Source organism: Diospyros lotus, chromosome 1, assembly GCF_014633365.1.
Source record: "Diospyros lotus cultivar Yz01 chromosome 1, ASM1463336v1, whole genome shotgun sequence".
Classification (NCBI taxonomy): Eukaryota; Viridiplantae; Streptophyta; class Magnoliopsida; order Ericales; family Ebenaceae; genus Diospyros; species Diospyros lotus.
This window is the reverse complement of record NC_068338.1, coordinates 32882128-32896171: the sequence shown is the minus strand read 5'-3', so window position 1 is coordinate 32896171 and position 14044 is coordinate 32882128. Positions and strand designations below refer to the sequence as shown.

Genomic DNA, 14044 nt, shown 5'->3' with positions numbered 1-14044 from the left:
AAACCAAAACACAGAACCTCTTTGCAAAAAATTCCAGAAGTGAAACCATGGCAGCCAACAGTCTTTCCATTTCACTACCACCACAATTTGCAGGAGAGAACTACCAAATCTGGAGTGCTAAAATGGCAGCCTATTTAAAGGCATATGATTTGTGGGAAGTGGTCGAGATAGGTAGGGATCCACCACCATTGCCAGACAATCCAACCATAGCTCAAGTGAAACATCATAGTGAGCAAGTGGCTAAGAAATTTAAGGCTCTGTCATGCATTCATCAAGCAGTCTCAGAGAGCATTTTCACAAGAATTATGGCTTGTGAAACAGCTAACGAAGCCTGGGACAGATTGAAAAAGAAGTTCCAAGGAACTAAAAAGAATAGGCAGATGCAGCTGCTAAACTTGAGAAGAGAGTTTGAAACTCTCAAAATGAAGAATTCTGAATCTGTAAAGGAATACATGAATAGAGTAGTGAAGGTAGTGAATCAGATTAGGCTGCTTGGAGATGAGTTTCCTGAATCAAGGATAGTTGAGAAGGTTCTTGGCTGCTCTCCCACCCTGCAATTAAAACACAAAACAAAATACAATAAAAATTTTATATTTTTTTTTCTTTATTTAGGTGAGAGATTTATACTCGTCAGTGTACAAGTGCAGTTGTAGTCCAAATTTAAATTTATATTTTCTGGATGAGTCCAGATCGTCTACTGAGAGATTTATTTATGGCAAAAGAAAAAGAATGTCACACACACGCTCACGCATTTAGATGGATTGATAATAGGATTTTTTTTAATGATTATTTTTTTTTTAGATAACAAATACTAGAAAATAAAGCAAGGTAGAAGTTGAAATAAATGTTTAATGTAAGGATATAAAATTGGATAGCACTTGAGTTAAGACAATTTCAGCACCAACCCATTGATTCTCAAATTTTAGCAAACAAGGTTAGTAACATTAATTTAATTTCAGTTATGAGGGTTTGTTACTAAATGCAATTAGAGATGATGATAGTTCTAATTTAAACAATCCCCATACGTGATATGCGGGATTCTAATTTAAGTAACTACCATAAATTTAATTACAATTAATATACAAAATAACTAAATTAGTCATCCGAGTTTGGGTATGATAGCATTTCCAGTTCTAGTAACTCTCATGCGTGATATGAAAGCTCTAAGTTAGGCTTACGCTCCAATCCAAACCTAGTGATTTCCCAATAATTTAAAATACATTCATACTGAAATTTAAATTAATGTTACTCATTTAAAGCGCAGCTTTCTTTGGGAATCATTGGCGTTGGACAGTACTATCCTTGCCTTAACACAATATTAGATTTAGCTACTCATTTTCATTTAAAAGTTAATTGACAAGAATTTAAATGGCGTAATTTAAATAACAGAATTTAAATGATAAGAATTAAAATAGCAGAAACTAACCGGCCATTTAAGCGGTGGATAATTAAAAGACAAGAATTAAAATTGCAGAAATTTAAAGACAGAAATTAACCGGTCATTTAGGCGGTGAATAATAAAGTAACAATAAATGACATAAGAATTTAAAAGAAGAAAGAAATGAAGTAAGATTACAAGAGAAAATAAGAGAGAGAATATGAGCAATTCTCTAAGAGAAACTCTAAGAACAAAACTAAACTTTGATTCAAGTAATAACAACATTCTCACAAATGCACCCAAGTGAGCTATTTATAGCCCACAAGATGCAATACAAACCACACAATTATTCAACTAAACATAATTATATCTAATGGACACTCACAAAACATTCACCTAACTAATGGAAGAAAATTAGGTAAAAGACAAAAAATACCAAAGACTTTAGGTGGTGGACTACTCATAAGAATACAAAAGACTTTAGGTGGTAAATCACTTATAAAAAAAATACAAAACAAATAAAAGTCTTCTTCAAATTGGGCTTTGTTGGGCCTTTGATTGGTCTTGGGCCTTTGGTTGATCTTAGGCTTTTCTTATATTGGATTCTATTTGATAGTTGGGCCAAGTGCACTTGAAACATCCTCCAGACTCCATAGTTTGCCCATGAATTTGAGCAACAATAATGGGTAATCCAACGTCTTCGATTTATGCCCCTAATTAATTGTAGAAGTCAACTTCCTTGCTTCATCCTGTAATAATATATAATGCAAATAATTATTTATTTTAAGCATAAATATAAAACCAAAATGGGGATATAATTCATTAAGATTTAGGAAATATTGACCTCTCATCAGTTCTTGCCACTCTTCTTGAGACATTTGAATAAAAAATCTCTTCATTGGAGGATTCCAAAGACCTTTCAAAACTCACTCTCTCAGAGTTAGCTAATGCTTTTCAAGGAGTTGAACAAAGAAGAGCTCTAAGGCAAGAAGAGGCTTCTGAAGGTGCATTTAGGGTGGCTCATAAAGAAGGAATGCGGTCCAATAAATGGGAGAGGAAGCAAGCCAGTGATAGAAAAGAGAAAGAGAAGAAAGAATCAGAAGGAAGCAAGGGAAAAGGAAGAAGAAAATATCCTCCATGCTCACATTGTAAGGGAACTAGTCATGCTGAGAGATATTGCTGGTACAGACCAGGAATTCAGTGTAGATCTTGCAAACAATTTGGTTATATGGAAAAAGTTTACAAGAACAAAACTCAGTAGCAGCAACAACAGAGCCAACAAGCTCAAGTAGCTGAAAGCCAACAACAACACCAAGAAGAGCAACTTTTTGTTGCCTATTATAACAACAAATTTAATACAAATGTTTGGTTGGTAGACAGTGGACGCACGTATCATATGAGTTCAAATTCAGTAGCATTCAAGGAGTTGGATAGGTCTTACGTGTCCTCTGTTAAAATTGGCAATGGTGAGTTGGTGGATATTAAAGGCAAAGGAACAGTAGCAGTAGAGACAAAATCAGGTACTAAATTCATTCCTGATGTTCTTTTTGTACCCAAAATATATCAAAGTTTGCTTAGTGTGGGTCAACTACTAGAAAATAATTATACTCTGTTGTTCAAAGATAAATCATGCACTATTATTGATCCTGCTGGCTGTGAACTTATCACAGTAAAAATGAAAGATAAAAGTTTTCCATTAGATTGGAAAACGACAAAAATGCATGCGTTTATTGGTGTTGTTGATGAATCTTTCCTATGGCATAAAAGATTTGTTCATTTCAGTTATGCTTTACTTAAACACATGCATCAAGAAGGTTTAGCTATAAATATGCTTGCAATTTATGAATGTGTTGGTGTGTGTGAGGTGTGTCAGTTAGGCAAGCAAAGCAAGCTGCCCTTTTCAATTAATAAAGCCTGGAGAGCAACTGAAAAATTGCAATTGATTCATACTGATGTTTGTGGTTCTATGAGGACACCTTCTCTGAGTGGCAGTAGGTACTTCATTCTTTTCATAGATGACTTTTCAAGGATGTGCTGGGTTTTCTTTCTAAATGAGAAGTCAGAAGTTGCTGTTGTGTTTGTGAAATTCAAAGCATTAGTGGAGAATTAGAGTGGTGGCAAGATTAAAGTGTTGAGATCGGATAATGAGACTGAATACACCTCTAACAAATTCAATCAATTTTGCGAGGAGGTTGGCATTCATCATCAACTTACAGTTAGCTACTCTCCTCAACAAAATGGTGTGAGTGAGAGAAAGAACAGAACTATTATGGAGATGGCAAGATGCTTGTTGTTTGAAAAAAATCTTCCCAAGGAGTTTTGGGCAAAGGCAGTCAACACCTCTGTGTACCTCTTGAACAAGCTTCCAACGAAGGCACTTGAAGGAAAAACTCCATTTGAAGTCTGGAATGGAGTTAAACCAAATGTGGAGCATCTCATAATTTTTGGTTGTCTATGCTATTCTCTTGTTCCAGAGGTAAAGAGGGACAAGTAAGATCAAAAGGCAATTCCTGGTGTCTTCTTGGGATATAGTAGCAATACCTAGGGTTATAGAATTTACGATGTCCAGATAAGGAAGGTTATCACCAACATAAATTTGAAATTCAATGAGTTTGGAGCCTGGAATTGGGACAAAAATGTTGCTGAAACTTCACAGCAGATTCTTTTTTAAGGGAGTTCTCCCAACGAATAAGATGCAACTATAATTCAAGAGGAATTAAGTTCTGATGAAGAGTTTTCAATGAGAGGAGACAGATCACTTGCTGACATTTATGCGAGATGCAATGTTGCAGCAATTGAACCCCCAATAGCTTTCATGAAGCAATTAATTCAAGTGAATGGAAGAAGGCCATGGAAGAAGAACTGAAGATGATTGAGAAAAATCGAACATGGCAGTTGGTAGAGATGCCAAAACACAAGAAAGTTATTGGAGTTAAATGGGTGTGTAGAACCAAACTGAATTCAGATGGCTCTATTAACAAGCTTAAAGCTAGATTGGTGGTGAAGGGCTACTCTCAACAATTTGGAGTGGATTTCTCAGATACTTTTGCACCAGTGGCAAGGTATGATATTATTAGACTTTTGCTTGCTCTAGCTGCTCAAAAAAACTGGAAAATATTCCAATTAGATGTAAAATCTTCTTTTCTAAATGGCTATTTGGAGGAGAAGATCTTTGTTGAACAACCTGAAGGATTTGTTGTTAAAAGGCAAGAAGATAAAGTATATCTGCTCAAGAAAGCTTTATATGGCCTAAAGCAGTCCCCAAGGACTTGGTATAACAGAATCAATGATTACCTCTTGAAGTTGGGGTTCAACAGGAGCAATAGTGAAGCAACTTTGTATGTGAAATAGGAAGATAAAGAAACTTTGATAGTTTCCTTATATGTTGATGATCTCTTGGTGACAGGGAGCTGCATCCTTTTAGTACAAAAATTCAAGAAGCAAAGGTGTGATGTTTGAGATGACTGACTTAGGAGTTATGACTTATTTCCTTGGCATGGAAATTCATCAAAGCCAACAAGGAATTTTCATTTGCCAAAGGAAATATGCTAGAGAAGTTCTTAAGAAGTTTGGAATGTTGAATTGTAAACCTATTAGCACTCCTTCGGTAGTAAATGAAAAATTACTTAAAGAAGATGGAGCTGAGAAAGTTGATGAGGGAATCTATAGGAGTATGATAGATTGTTTGTTGTATTTAACAACAACAAGGCCAGATATTATGTTTGCAGCAAGCTTATTATCCAGATCCATGTCGGCACCAAGTGAGGTGCATTTAAGAGCTGCAAAAAGGTTGTTGAGGTATGTGAAAGCAACTGAAGATCATGGAGTTTGGTTTAGAAAAGCTTCCGAATTAAAACAGGTTGGCTACACTGATAGTGACTGGGTAGGCTCAAATGAAGATATGAAGAGCACATCTAGTTTCGTATTCCTAATTGGTTCAGGTGTTCAGTTGGAGCTCGAAGAAGCAAGATACTGTGGCACAATCCACAACCGAAGCTGAGTATATTGCAGCTGCAGTAGCAGTAAATCAAGCTATTTGGTTAAGAAAGTTATTGGTTGACTTGAAGCAAGAACAGAAGAACTCTACTGAGATTTATTGTGATAACAAGTCAGCAGTTGCAATTGCTAAGAATCCAATCTTTCATGGAAAAACCAAGCATATAAAAATCAAATATCATTTCATAAGAGAAGCAGAGAAGGAGAAAGAAGTTGATCTGATGCATTGCAGCTCTGAAGTTCAAATGGCTGATATACTGACCAAGGCACTACCAAGAACCAGATTTGAACAGCTAAGATTGATGCTTGGAGTTAGCAGCAAACTTGCCAAGGAGGAGTGATGGTGCTGTGACAAGCTTTCTGTCACTGTAGGAAAAATCTTTTTGATTAAACTAGATGTATTTAGATATTTTTGACAAGTTGTGAATCTTGATTTAAGCTTATTTTTTGTAGAAGGAGTGAATGTGCTTAATTTAAGCTTCATGTCTGCAGGTAGGAGTTGGTAGAGTTGGTAATGTGTTTGAAAATCTTGGATATAATCTCTATTAAGTATGGTTTTGAATCAAAAGAAATCAGCTCTTCCAGCCTTTGTGTTATGTTTTTCTCTACGTCAAAACCAACAACATGTTTATGCAGATCTATGACATAAAATGCTATATATACAGCAAGGAGATGATGAGACACCACCTCTCTCTCTCATCAAGGACTTACCTTGTATTAAGGTGAGGGATTTCATCCTCTTGTGGGGTGGGTCTTTGTAGGCACTATGCACTGTACCTCCTACCTTGGGGACTGCCGTGTACCGTAATTTACCCCTCCCACGTGCGTCGGGCAGTGTGTGAAGGGCTCTTAACGTGAAGGATTTCATCTTTTGCACCCAAGGATTTATCTTGTATTAATAGTGCTACCTGTTGTCATATTAACAATATGGAGAATGCTTAGCTGGAGCAACTAACAGTCATTAACTAGCAGAGCTGATGGTCTATTTGATCTGAATCATCTCTATGGCTACAGCCTACAAGAATTTCATCTCACCAATCATCTCTATCTATAGATGTGAATACTAACAGGTCAATTATGCAGTCCTTCCCCTGCTAGCTGCTGCTGCAATGGCTTCAGGATTTGTATAACTTTTATGGGTTTGATTGCTTGTATCTAACTTTCTTTTAGTCTTCTCTGGATTAATTATAATGTCCATTAGGTGAAATTTCCTTGATAGTTTTATCTTCATACTCACAGCAGCACGATTTAGGAGGAGAAAGGTCATGCTTGCATCATGGATCTGTACGTATGGCAGTCTTTCTGTAATTGCACTCTCAATATTGTGACTGGTTATTGTCAAGTTGGGTTGATGTTGACTTCCTGTGTTCCGGTTTACCGGCCTTATCATTTCGAAGCGAAAAAATACATTATTTATATAAAAAAAAAGGGGGTGAATCTGGCCCCAGCATGATTTACGCGTTCCAAGTTCCAACTGGAAATAATGTCTTTTGGAAGTGGAATTTTTGCCTTGAGATTTTGGATAAGGAAGCCATTGATTATCTGTTCTTGGTGCAGTATATTCTCTTCCTCTCTCTCCAATTATTTTATTTGAAGCCTCGTTGGGTGGAAACTGGCGAAATAGTGCAGAACAGCCAACTTCGCAAGTTAGCTTCGTGCGAGGCGTGGGGACAATCTCATGGTTCATCTGTCTATCATCGTCCACAGTCATTGTATGTAGGTTTCCATATGAGCTAGGAGATTTCCATTCTAGTTGCTTCCAGTTCACTCAATCACAAAAGTATGGTTGTTAACTCTTCAACTACTCATTCATTTGATTCATCACTATCTTTCACTAAATTTTCTTGTAGTGGGTGGGGACCTAAATGGGTCGGTCTTAATCCTTGCTCACTATAAATATGTGACAATCACTCCTAAGCTTTTCAGTCCCAGCGGTTTCTCCTAGCAGCATATATAATTAATATATGTCTGTCTCTGTCAATTCTTCCATGGCGGCAAACCATGATATGCCATTCTTCCTTGTCAAGAAGGATGCTATACTGGTTAAACCCTCGAGCGCCACCCCTTCAGATGTTCTCTCTCTCTCGACCATTGACAACGATTATGTATTCGAGCAGATCTCTCAAACCATTTACGTCTATCAAGCAAACACCAATCATCCTAACGGCGCTGATTCTGACCCGGCTCACTTGATCAGAGAGGCTCTCTCCCGGGTTTTATTTTACTACTATCCCCTGGCCGGGAAGCTCAAGAGGCAGAGTGATGGAACTCTACGGATCAAGTGTAACGCCGATGGGGTGCCTTTTCTTGAGGCCACAGCCAATTGCCAGCTCTCTTCCCTCGGTTACTTTGATGGGATTGACACGAAAACTGCAAAACAGTTTCTCTTTTATCCAGAGACTGACAGTGACGACGGTTACCACCCTCTAGCTCTGCAGGTGACTAAGTTTTCTTGTGGAGGCTTTACGATTGGCATGGGCTTATCGCATTCTGTTTGCGATGGCACTGGTGCAGCACAATTCTTCCGAGCCATGGCTGAACTGGCTAGCGGAAAGACTGAACCGTCAGTGAAACCTGTCTGGGAGAGGGAAAGACTGGCAGGGAAGCCCAGTGGGGACCCAATCACACTCCTAGCAGACGCAGCTTCCATGGCAGCTTCACCACACTGGCCAACCACTGATCTTGTCCATGGATTGTTCAACATCACAAGTGACGGTCTAATCAAACTGAAAAACAGTTTGATGACGGAAATTGAGAATGAAACATTGGATGAAAGTTTCAGTTTCACGACTATTGAGGCTCTTGGCGCCTATGTTTGGAGGTCTAGAATCAGAGCTTTTGAGCTGAACCCAGATGGGAAATCCATCTTCCACCTGGCTGTCGGGATAAGGAACATAACAAATCCACCTCTGCCTCCCGGGTACATATTCTTTGTAATCTTCTCATACTCGTCTATTACTTATTTAGGTTGTATACATCCAATACAATACAATACAATACAGTATTTTAACATTTTCTCTCTCAACTTCATCGTTCATCTTTTCTGACAGGTACTACGGAAATGCTTTTCTGTCTTCGCCATCAGTGTTGCCAGTGAAGGACCTGCACGAGGGGCCTCTCTCCAACGTTGCAAAGATGATAAAAGAGTCCAAGAAACGTGCTTCTAACAATGACTACGTTGTGAACACACTCAGCTTCTTGGAGACCGTGAGGCAACAGAGGATGAAGATTGAGGGCGGGGCGGCGTCGACGATCCTGACGGATTGGAGGCGGCTGGGTCTGCTGGAAGAAGTGGACTTCGGGTGGAAGGGGGCTGTGAATATTGTGCCAGTTCTCCTGAACATCGTCGCGTTTGTTGAAGTGTGTATTCTTTTGCCTCCTTGCAGCCTGGATCCTGCCGCCAAAGGTGGGCTCAGGCTGCTGGTTTCTCTCCCCAGAGCTGCCATGGCTAAATTCGAGGAAGAAATGAATGCCCTCTAGCTCGAAGATGACCATGACCATGCTCTCGCCTCAACCAGCGATCAGATCGTGTTGTTTGTTCAAGCGTTTTGTAATCAATAAACTTGGTTTCAATCGACTGTTCTAAGTGGATTATTACGGAGCTTGATGCCTTGATCCTCCTTTCCAACGGGAACCCAAAATTTTCCTCTCTTTTTATTTTGAGCCCAAGGTCATGTTAATTAAATTTTAATTTTTTGATTAAGAATTGAGAGTTAGGATTTAGTTCATCATTAAAATGTAATTTTTTTAAAAAATAAAAATTAAATTTTAACCATATATTCTTAATAAAAAAAAGTAGAATTTAATTAAGTTAGATTTTTATTTTATTTTATTTGGGCGTGGGTCCCACCAGTTTCCTATCCTCAAAATTAGAATTTTCTGATCCTTCGATCATTTTAAGACAGAAAATGTCTCGCCCCACTATGCTGAATTTTCCTTCAATTTTGCAGTGAGAGCAACTCCATCTTTCATTGACAATCTGAGAGTGGGATCATCATCCGCCTGTATCCGTACCTGAGACTGCATACAGTCTATGGATACCTCGGCCCCTGAATTCCGGGCCAATGCGCAAATACCGATCGATCTGTTTATCTCCAAGAAACACCGCGTTCATACACTCGGCCGCGCCGGCGGGGGAGAAGGTATTAGGTTCACAGACGCCTCCGGCAATCTCGTCTTCAGAGTCGAGCACCAGCTTCCAAAATCGGATCACACGCTACTCCTTGTTGAGGCCTCTGGAAATCCCCTCATTTACATCCGCCGTAACCCCGTAACTTTCTCTCCTTCCATCTCTCCCTCTCTCTCCACACCTTATGGAAATTTGGTTTCATGGTTTCGAATAGCGTGCATGGAATTAGTTATAGGCGATGTAGCCTTCAATTCGTTTGCTCTCTGCGTTTGTAGTCTGTTTGGGTTAGGGGAAATTATGGGAACTACGAATAAGGGTTAGAAAAGGAGAAGAAAACGGACGGATTTCGCGTGAAAGGATTGAATAGAGAAATAGAATTAGAATTATAGTTCACAATGATTGGAACAAAAGGAGAAGAAATGATAGTTCATAATTTCCCCATTGATAACATTGATTATGTTGTGTGTGTGTGTGGGGGGGGGGGGGGGGGGGGGGCGCATATGTGATTTCCAGTGTTGGACTGTTTACAAAAGTTCAAACAGTGTATGGTTATGATCACACCTGCATTTTCTGTGCATATTCATTCTTACACTACTAGTAAATGTTCTGCAGTCGTCTTCATCAGTTGTTTGTTTAATTGTTTGATCAAGATTGTGCAACTGTAGTTGTTGAAGGAAAAAAATAAGATGAGAAAAAACACAAGATGATCCAAACACACTCAAACACAAGAGATTTTTACGTGGAAAACCCTAAAAGGGAAAAATCACAGCCGTCAGGATGACAGAGGAAAAATATCACTATGTAATAAAATTTACAACTACAAAGCTCAATATTCTTTCTCTAAACCCAAGTCTCAATTACACCCAATTCCTAGCTCACTAGTCTCTCACAAGTGATTTGCTCACTTTGAATAACAAGTCAAGCATCTTATTTATAGACTAGTTTCCTTGTTCGTCAAGATTAAGGTTTCCTTACCTAGCAACAATTAACAACTGACTATGAAATAGGATTACACACCAAACAGGAAACCAATATTAGAAATAAGAAATAATCTTCCAGACTAATTAGAATTTCTCGCTGAAAATCCTAACAAACCATCATCTCAACGAGAATTCCTAAAAACATACATCTATTTTTCAACAACAATGATGACTATCTATTACCGATAATCACCATGATCTTTATCACTAAGATTACCACACCCCCACCATAAAAGGTACAACCACTTAAGCATATACCGCCTAAGATTTTCACGACACAATGTCGAAAAATACTTTGCTGAAAAACTATGGTGCAACCCCCATGCTTGGTTTTATTGGGAGCTCTTTAGCCATCGACATCCTTTCCACCACCCACCTTGCATCAACGCCAAGCCAATGCCCGTGTGTAAACTCTGTGGACTCTCTAGAAGTATCACATTCTCTTTCATGACAACTTTGGTGGTCTAGGGACATGCCATGAGGATGTGTCTCACTCTTTAGAGAACATCTTCATCTGTCACAAAATTGAGAGACGAACTTCCAGCGTCACAATCTTTGGAGCCATTTGCCAGACTTGCTCTACTAGATTTTCCAAAGCCTTCAAGAGTTGGTTTGCCTTTCAACACCTTGTGTAACCTGCATTGGATCAAGATATCATTGACTTGTATTTGCCACAAGCCAAAATTGATCTTCCCATCGAACTTTTCAAAATCAAATTTCATCATGCTTGGCATATCTTTTGCGTACTAGGCGATCGATAACCAAAACTCTGATACCACTTGTTGAAGGAAAAAAAAAAAAAAGATGATCCAAACACAAGATGATCTAAACACACTCAAACATAAGAGATTTTTACATAAAAAACCTTAAAAGGGAAAAACTACGGCCGTTAGGACAACACAGGAAAATATTATTATGTAGTAAAATTTACAACTACAAAGCTCAATATTCTCTCTCTAAACCCAAGTCCCAATTACACCCAATTCCTAGCTCTCAGTGGTCTCTCACAAATGATTTGCTCACATTAAATAATAAGCCAAACATTCCATTTATAGACTAGTTTCCTTGTTTGTTAAGACTAAGGTTTCTTTGCCTAGCAACAATTAACAACTGACTATGAAATAGGATTACACACTAAATAGGAAACCAATATTAGGAATAAGAAATAATCTTCAAAACTAATTAGAATTTCTCGCTGAAAATCCTAATAGTGCATTGCATGTGATGTGGTGTGGTTGCTCGTTTGAAGCTTATAGCTAAGCCAAAAATCTGAAATTGGACTTGGGACTTGGGACTCCCAGCTTTACTCTATCATATACAAGTCTATTTAAACTAATGAAAGATATGTTGGGATCGCAGAATGCATCTTGGCAGGGCTTCAAGGGGGATACTAGCAAAGAGGAGATGATATTCAGAGCGGAAAGGACAGGTGATTCAGTTAGTGAAACTGAGTTTGAGATATTCTCTGTTGGTGAAAATGGTGAAGAGTCAAAATCTGATTTCAAGATGAAAGGCTCCCCCTTCAACAGATCCTGCACTATTAATAAGGGTGATTCCATTGTGGCTCAGGTATTAATGCTTTAACTGTTGCTGGTAGTACCTCCTCAGATATCGCTGGTTTCATCTTGACTGGATTGAAAGCTTAATATTTGTTAGGATGGATCACAACAGAAACTTTAAATCCTGATGACATTGAGTTTAGAACCTCCTATCCTCTGCTTTTGTTTCTGAACCCCTTCACATGATATTAGTGCCTAGGCAGTTGCTTTTATTGGGTGTGCCCAACTATGAGTTTTAGCTGGTTCCCTTTTCAAAATGTTCAAGCTACTCGTATAATCATGTTTCCTAATGAAAGCTGTGTGTGACGTGTTAAACATTACATTTATTTTTGGTTTAACTGCAATTGTGCCAATTGGAAGGCCTGCATCTGGGCAAATTTCGTCAAAACAATTCTAGTAGTTTGAAATGATGATATATCTAATGTAAGAAACAGATATTGAAGGTGGCATTGTGGTAAAGGAATTTTCTTTCAACTTGTTTACCTTTATAACATTGGGTATACTGATTTCTTTAACTATTCTTGTTCTGCAACAAGAGCTATTTTTTATCATTTGTCTTAATTTGAACTCGACAAAGTGCTTGTTGCCGAGCACAAGCCCTCTAGCATCTGTTGCTTGAGGTTATAAAACCATGCCCTTCTTCTCATCCTTGCTTGAGATTTTGCCCATATTTTTCACAAGTTTTGCTAATTTCTTTGTCTCCTATTGCTTGAGCTGTTTTATATTTGAATTTTGATCTGGCTTGAGTAGCAACTAGTAGGAGCATTTTCACTCTTAGGCAAATAGAATTCTTTTGTGAAAGTAAGTCTTCTAATTGGGACAAAGTAGTTCATTTTGCGATACTCGTCTATAGAATCAGACCAACCCCCTTAGACTTTGATTGAAATTTTGAACTGGTAACATCTGGTCTGGATTCAATAATCCCTGGGCTTGATTCTCTAATGAAGATAAGTCCTCGTGAATAACACAACTACCACTGTAATAGGAGATTACATGATCATTAAAATTTATTTTGTTGTTTCTGATGTTTGTAACTTGGTTAAAGTCTCACATCTAATTATGTGAACTTTTTTAGACCAATTAATGTGGGGGCAAGTATCATACACAATATATGTTTGTTTTCTTGGAATATTTCATGCAGACTAGCCTCATGTACAAGCTTGGAATCCAGAAGGTGCTGGTGCGGAGGAATAGATTTCGACTAACAATATTTCCTGGTTTCACCGATCACGCCTTCGTCATTGCAGCTCTGGTTGTAATATTTTTTCATGGGAGGAAACTATGGATCTAGCAGCAGAAGAACTCGCACGCAGTCAAGCGTTGGTTTCCATCTTCTGGTTGAGATTGGTTAGAGTTGTATGGCTTCGAAGATCCCCACGATATAATTGTTGCAGTCTGATATAAATTGAGCAATCTCTTGAAGTTTTCAATCTGGGTTCGCAAAGTTGAGAAAGATAATGGCAATCAATGCTTTAGTGTAGTTTCTATAATGTCAAACATTTAGCAATTACTGTTGCATTACGAATCTTGTTTGACTTAAGACTAGTTGTTGCATGTATTTTAAGTCTTTATAATTTCTCTAATGATGAAAGTTTACTCTTCTTTTACTTATGTATACTAAGTTTTGACATCTTTGTGGCCCGCGAAGCCTTGGTTTCTTGGCAAGGTATATAGAGGTACTGATAATCTTTAAAATTCATATATAAATCTTGTTATATGCTGCTGGTTAGTCGTAGATTCTTATCTAACATGTTAAATTTAGTTATTTTGTAATTTATTATTCATTGGGCCTATATATATATATAATAATATATATTTTTGTGTGAGTTTTTTAGGAGAGATTTGAGCTTTATGTCGAACAAAGCTGTAATTATCCTTTAGTCTTCATTATTATAATATTTAGGTCGAATTTCACGTAATTCTAATTATTTTATAAAGATTTTATGTAATTTAAATTTAATATTTGACATCCCTGCGACGGTGAGTTGTGATTTTTACATTT

At 37.9% G+C, this 14044-nt stretch overlaps 3 protein-coding genes across 3 annotated transcripts; all 3 read left to right on the top strand.

Moving 5' to 3' along the window:
* The first annotated feature begins 47 nt into the window (after nucleotides 1–47).
* Nucleotides 48–2639, top strand: LOC127789960 (uncharacterized). Its single transcript, XM_052319133.1, has 2 exons — nucleotides 48–530; nucleotides 2283–2639. The coding sequence occupies exons 1-2, from the start codon at nucleotides 48–50 to the stop codon at nucleotides 2637–2639; spliced, it is 840 nt and encodes a 279-aa protein (XP_052175093.1).
* Nucleotides 2640–7282: 4643 nt separating this feature from the next.
* Nucleotides 7283–9002, top strand: LOC127788292 (spermidine sinapoyl-CoA acyltransferase-like). The gene is made up of 2 exons (XM_052316421.1): nucleotides 7283–8294; nucleotides 8425–9002. Exons 1-2 carry the CDS (start codon nucleotides 7339–7341, stop codon nucleotides 8852–8854), a joined length of 1386 nt encoding a protein of 461 aa, XP_052172381.1. The 5' UTR covers nucleotides 7283–7338; the 3' UTR covers nucleotides 8855–9002.
* Nucleotides 9003–9263: 261 nt separating this feature from the next.
* LOC127788298 (protein LURP-one-related 7) lies at nucleotides 9264–13653 on the top strand. Its single transcript, XM_052316433.1, has 3 exons — nucleotides 9264–9644; nucleotides 11843–12052; nucleotides 13184–13653. Exons 1-3 carry the CDS (start codon nucleotides 9408–9410, stop codon nucleotides 13331–13333), a joined length of 597 nt encoding a protein of 198 aa, XP_052172393.1. The 5' UTR covers nucleotides 9264–9407; the 3' UTR covers nucleotides 13334–13653.
* Nucleotides 13654–14044: the final 391 nt, after the last annotated feature.

Coding starts and splice junctions, on each gene's coding strand:
- LOC127788292 (XM_052316421.1), top strand. CDS start 7,339: ATGTCTGTCTCTGTCAATTCTTCCATGGCGGCAAACCATGATATGCCA. Junction 8,295..8,424: donor AATCCACCTCTGCCTCCCGG/GTACATATTCTT, acceptor CTTTTCTGACAG/GTACTACGGAAATGCTTTTC.
- LOC127789960 (XM_052319133.1), top strand. CDS start 48: ATGGCAGCCAACAGTCTTTCCATTTCACTACCACCACAATTTGCAGGA. Junction 531..2,282: donor AATCAAGGATAGTTGAGAAG/GTTCTTGGCTGC, acceptor TCTTCATTGGAG/GATTCCAAAGACCTTTCAAA.
- LOC127788298 (XM_052316433.1), top strand. CDS start 9,408: ATGGATACCTCGGCCCCTGAATTCCGGGCCAATGCGCAAATACCGATC. Junction 9,645..11,842: donor TTTACATCCGCCGTAACCCC/GTAACTTTCTCT, acceptor TTGGGATCGCAG/AATGCATCTTGGCAGGGCTT. Junction 12,053..13,183: donor GTGATTCCATTGTGGCTCAG/GTATTAATGCTT, acceptor TATTTCATGCAG/ACTAGCCTCATGTACAAGCT.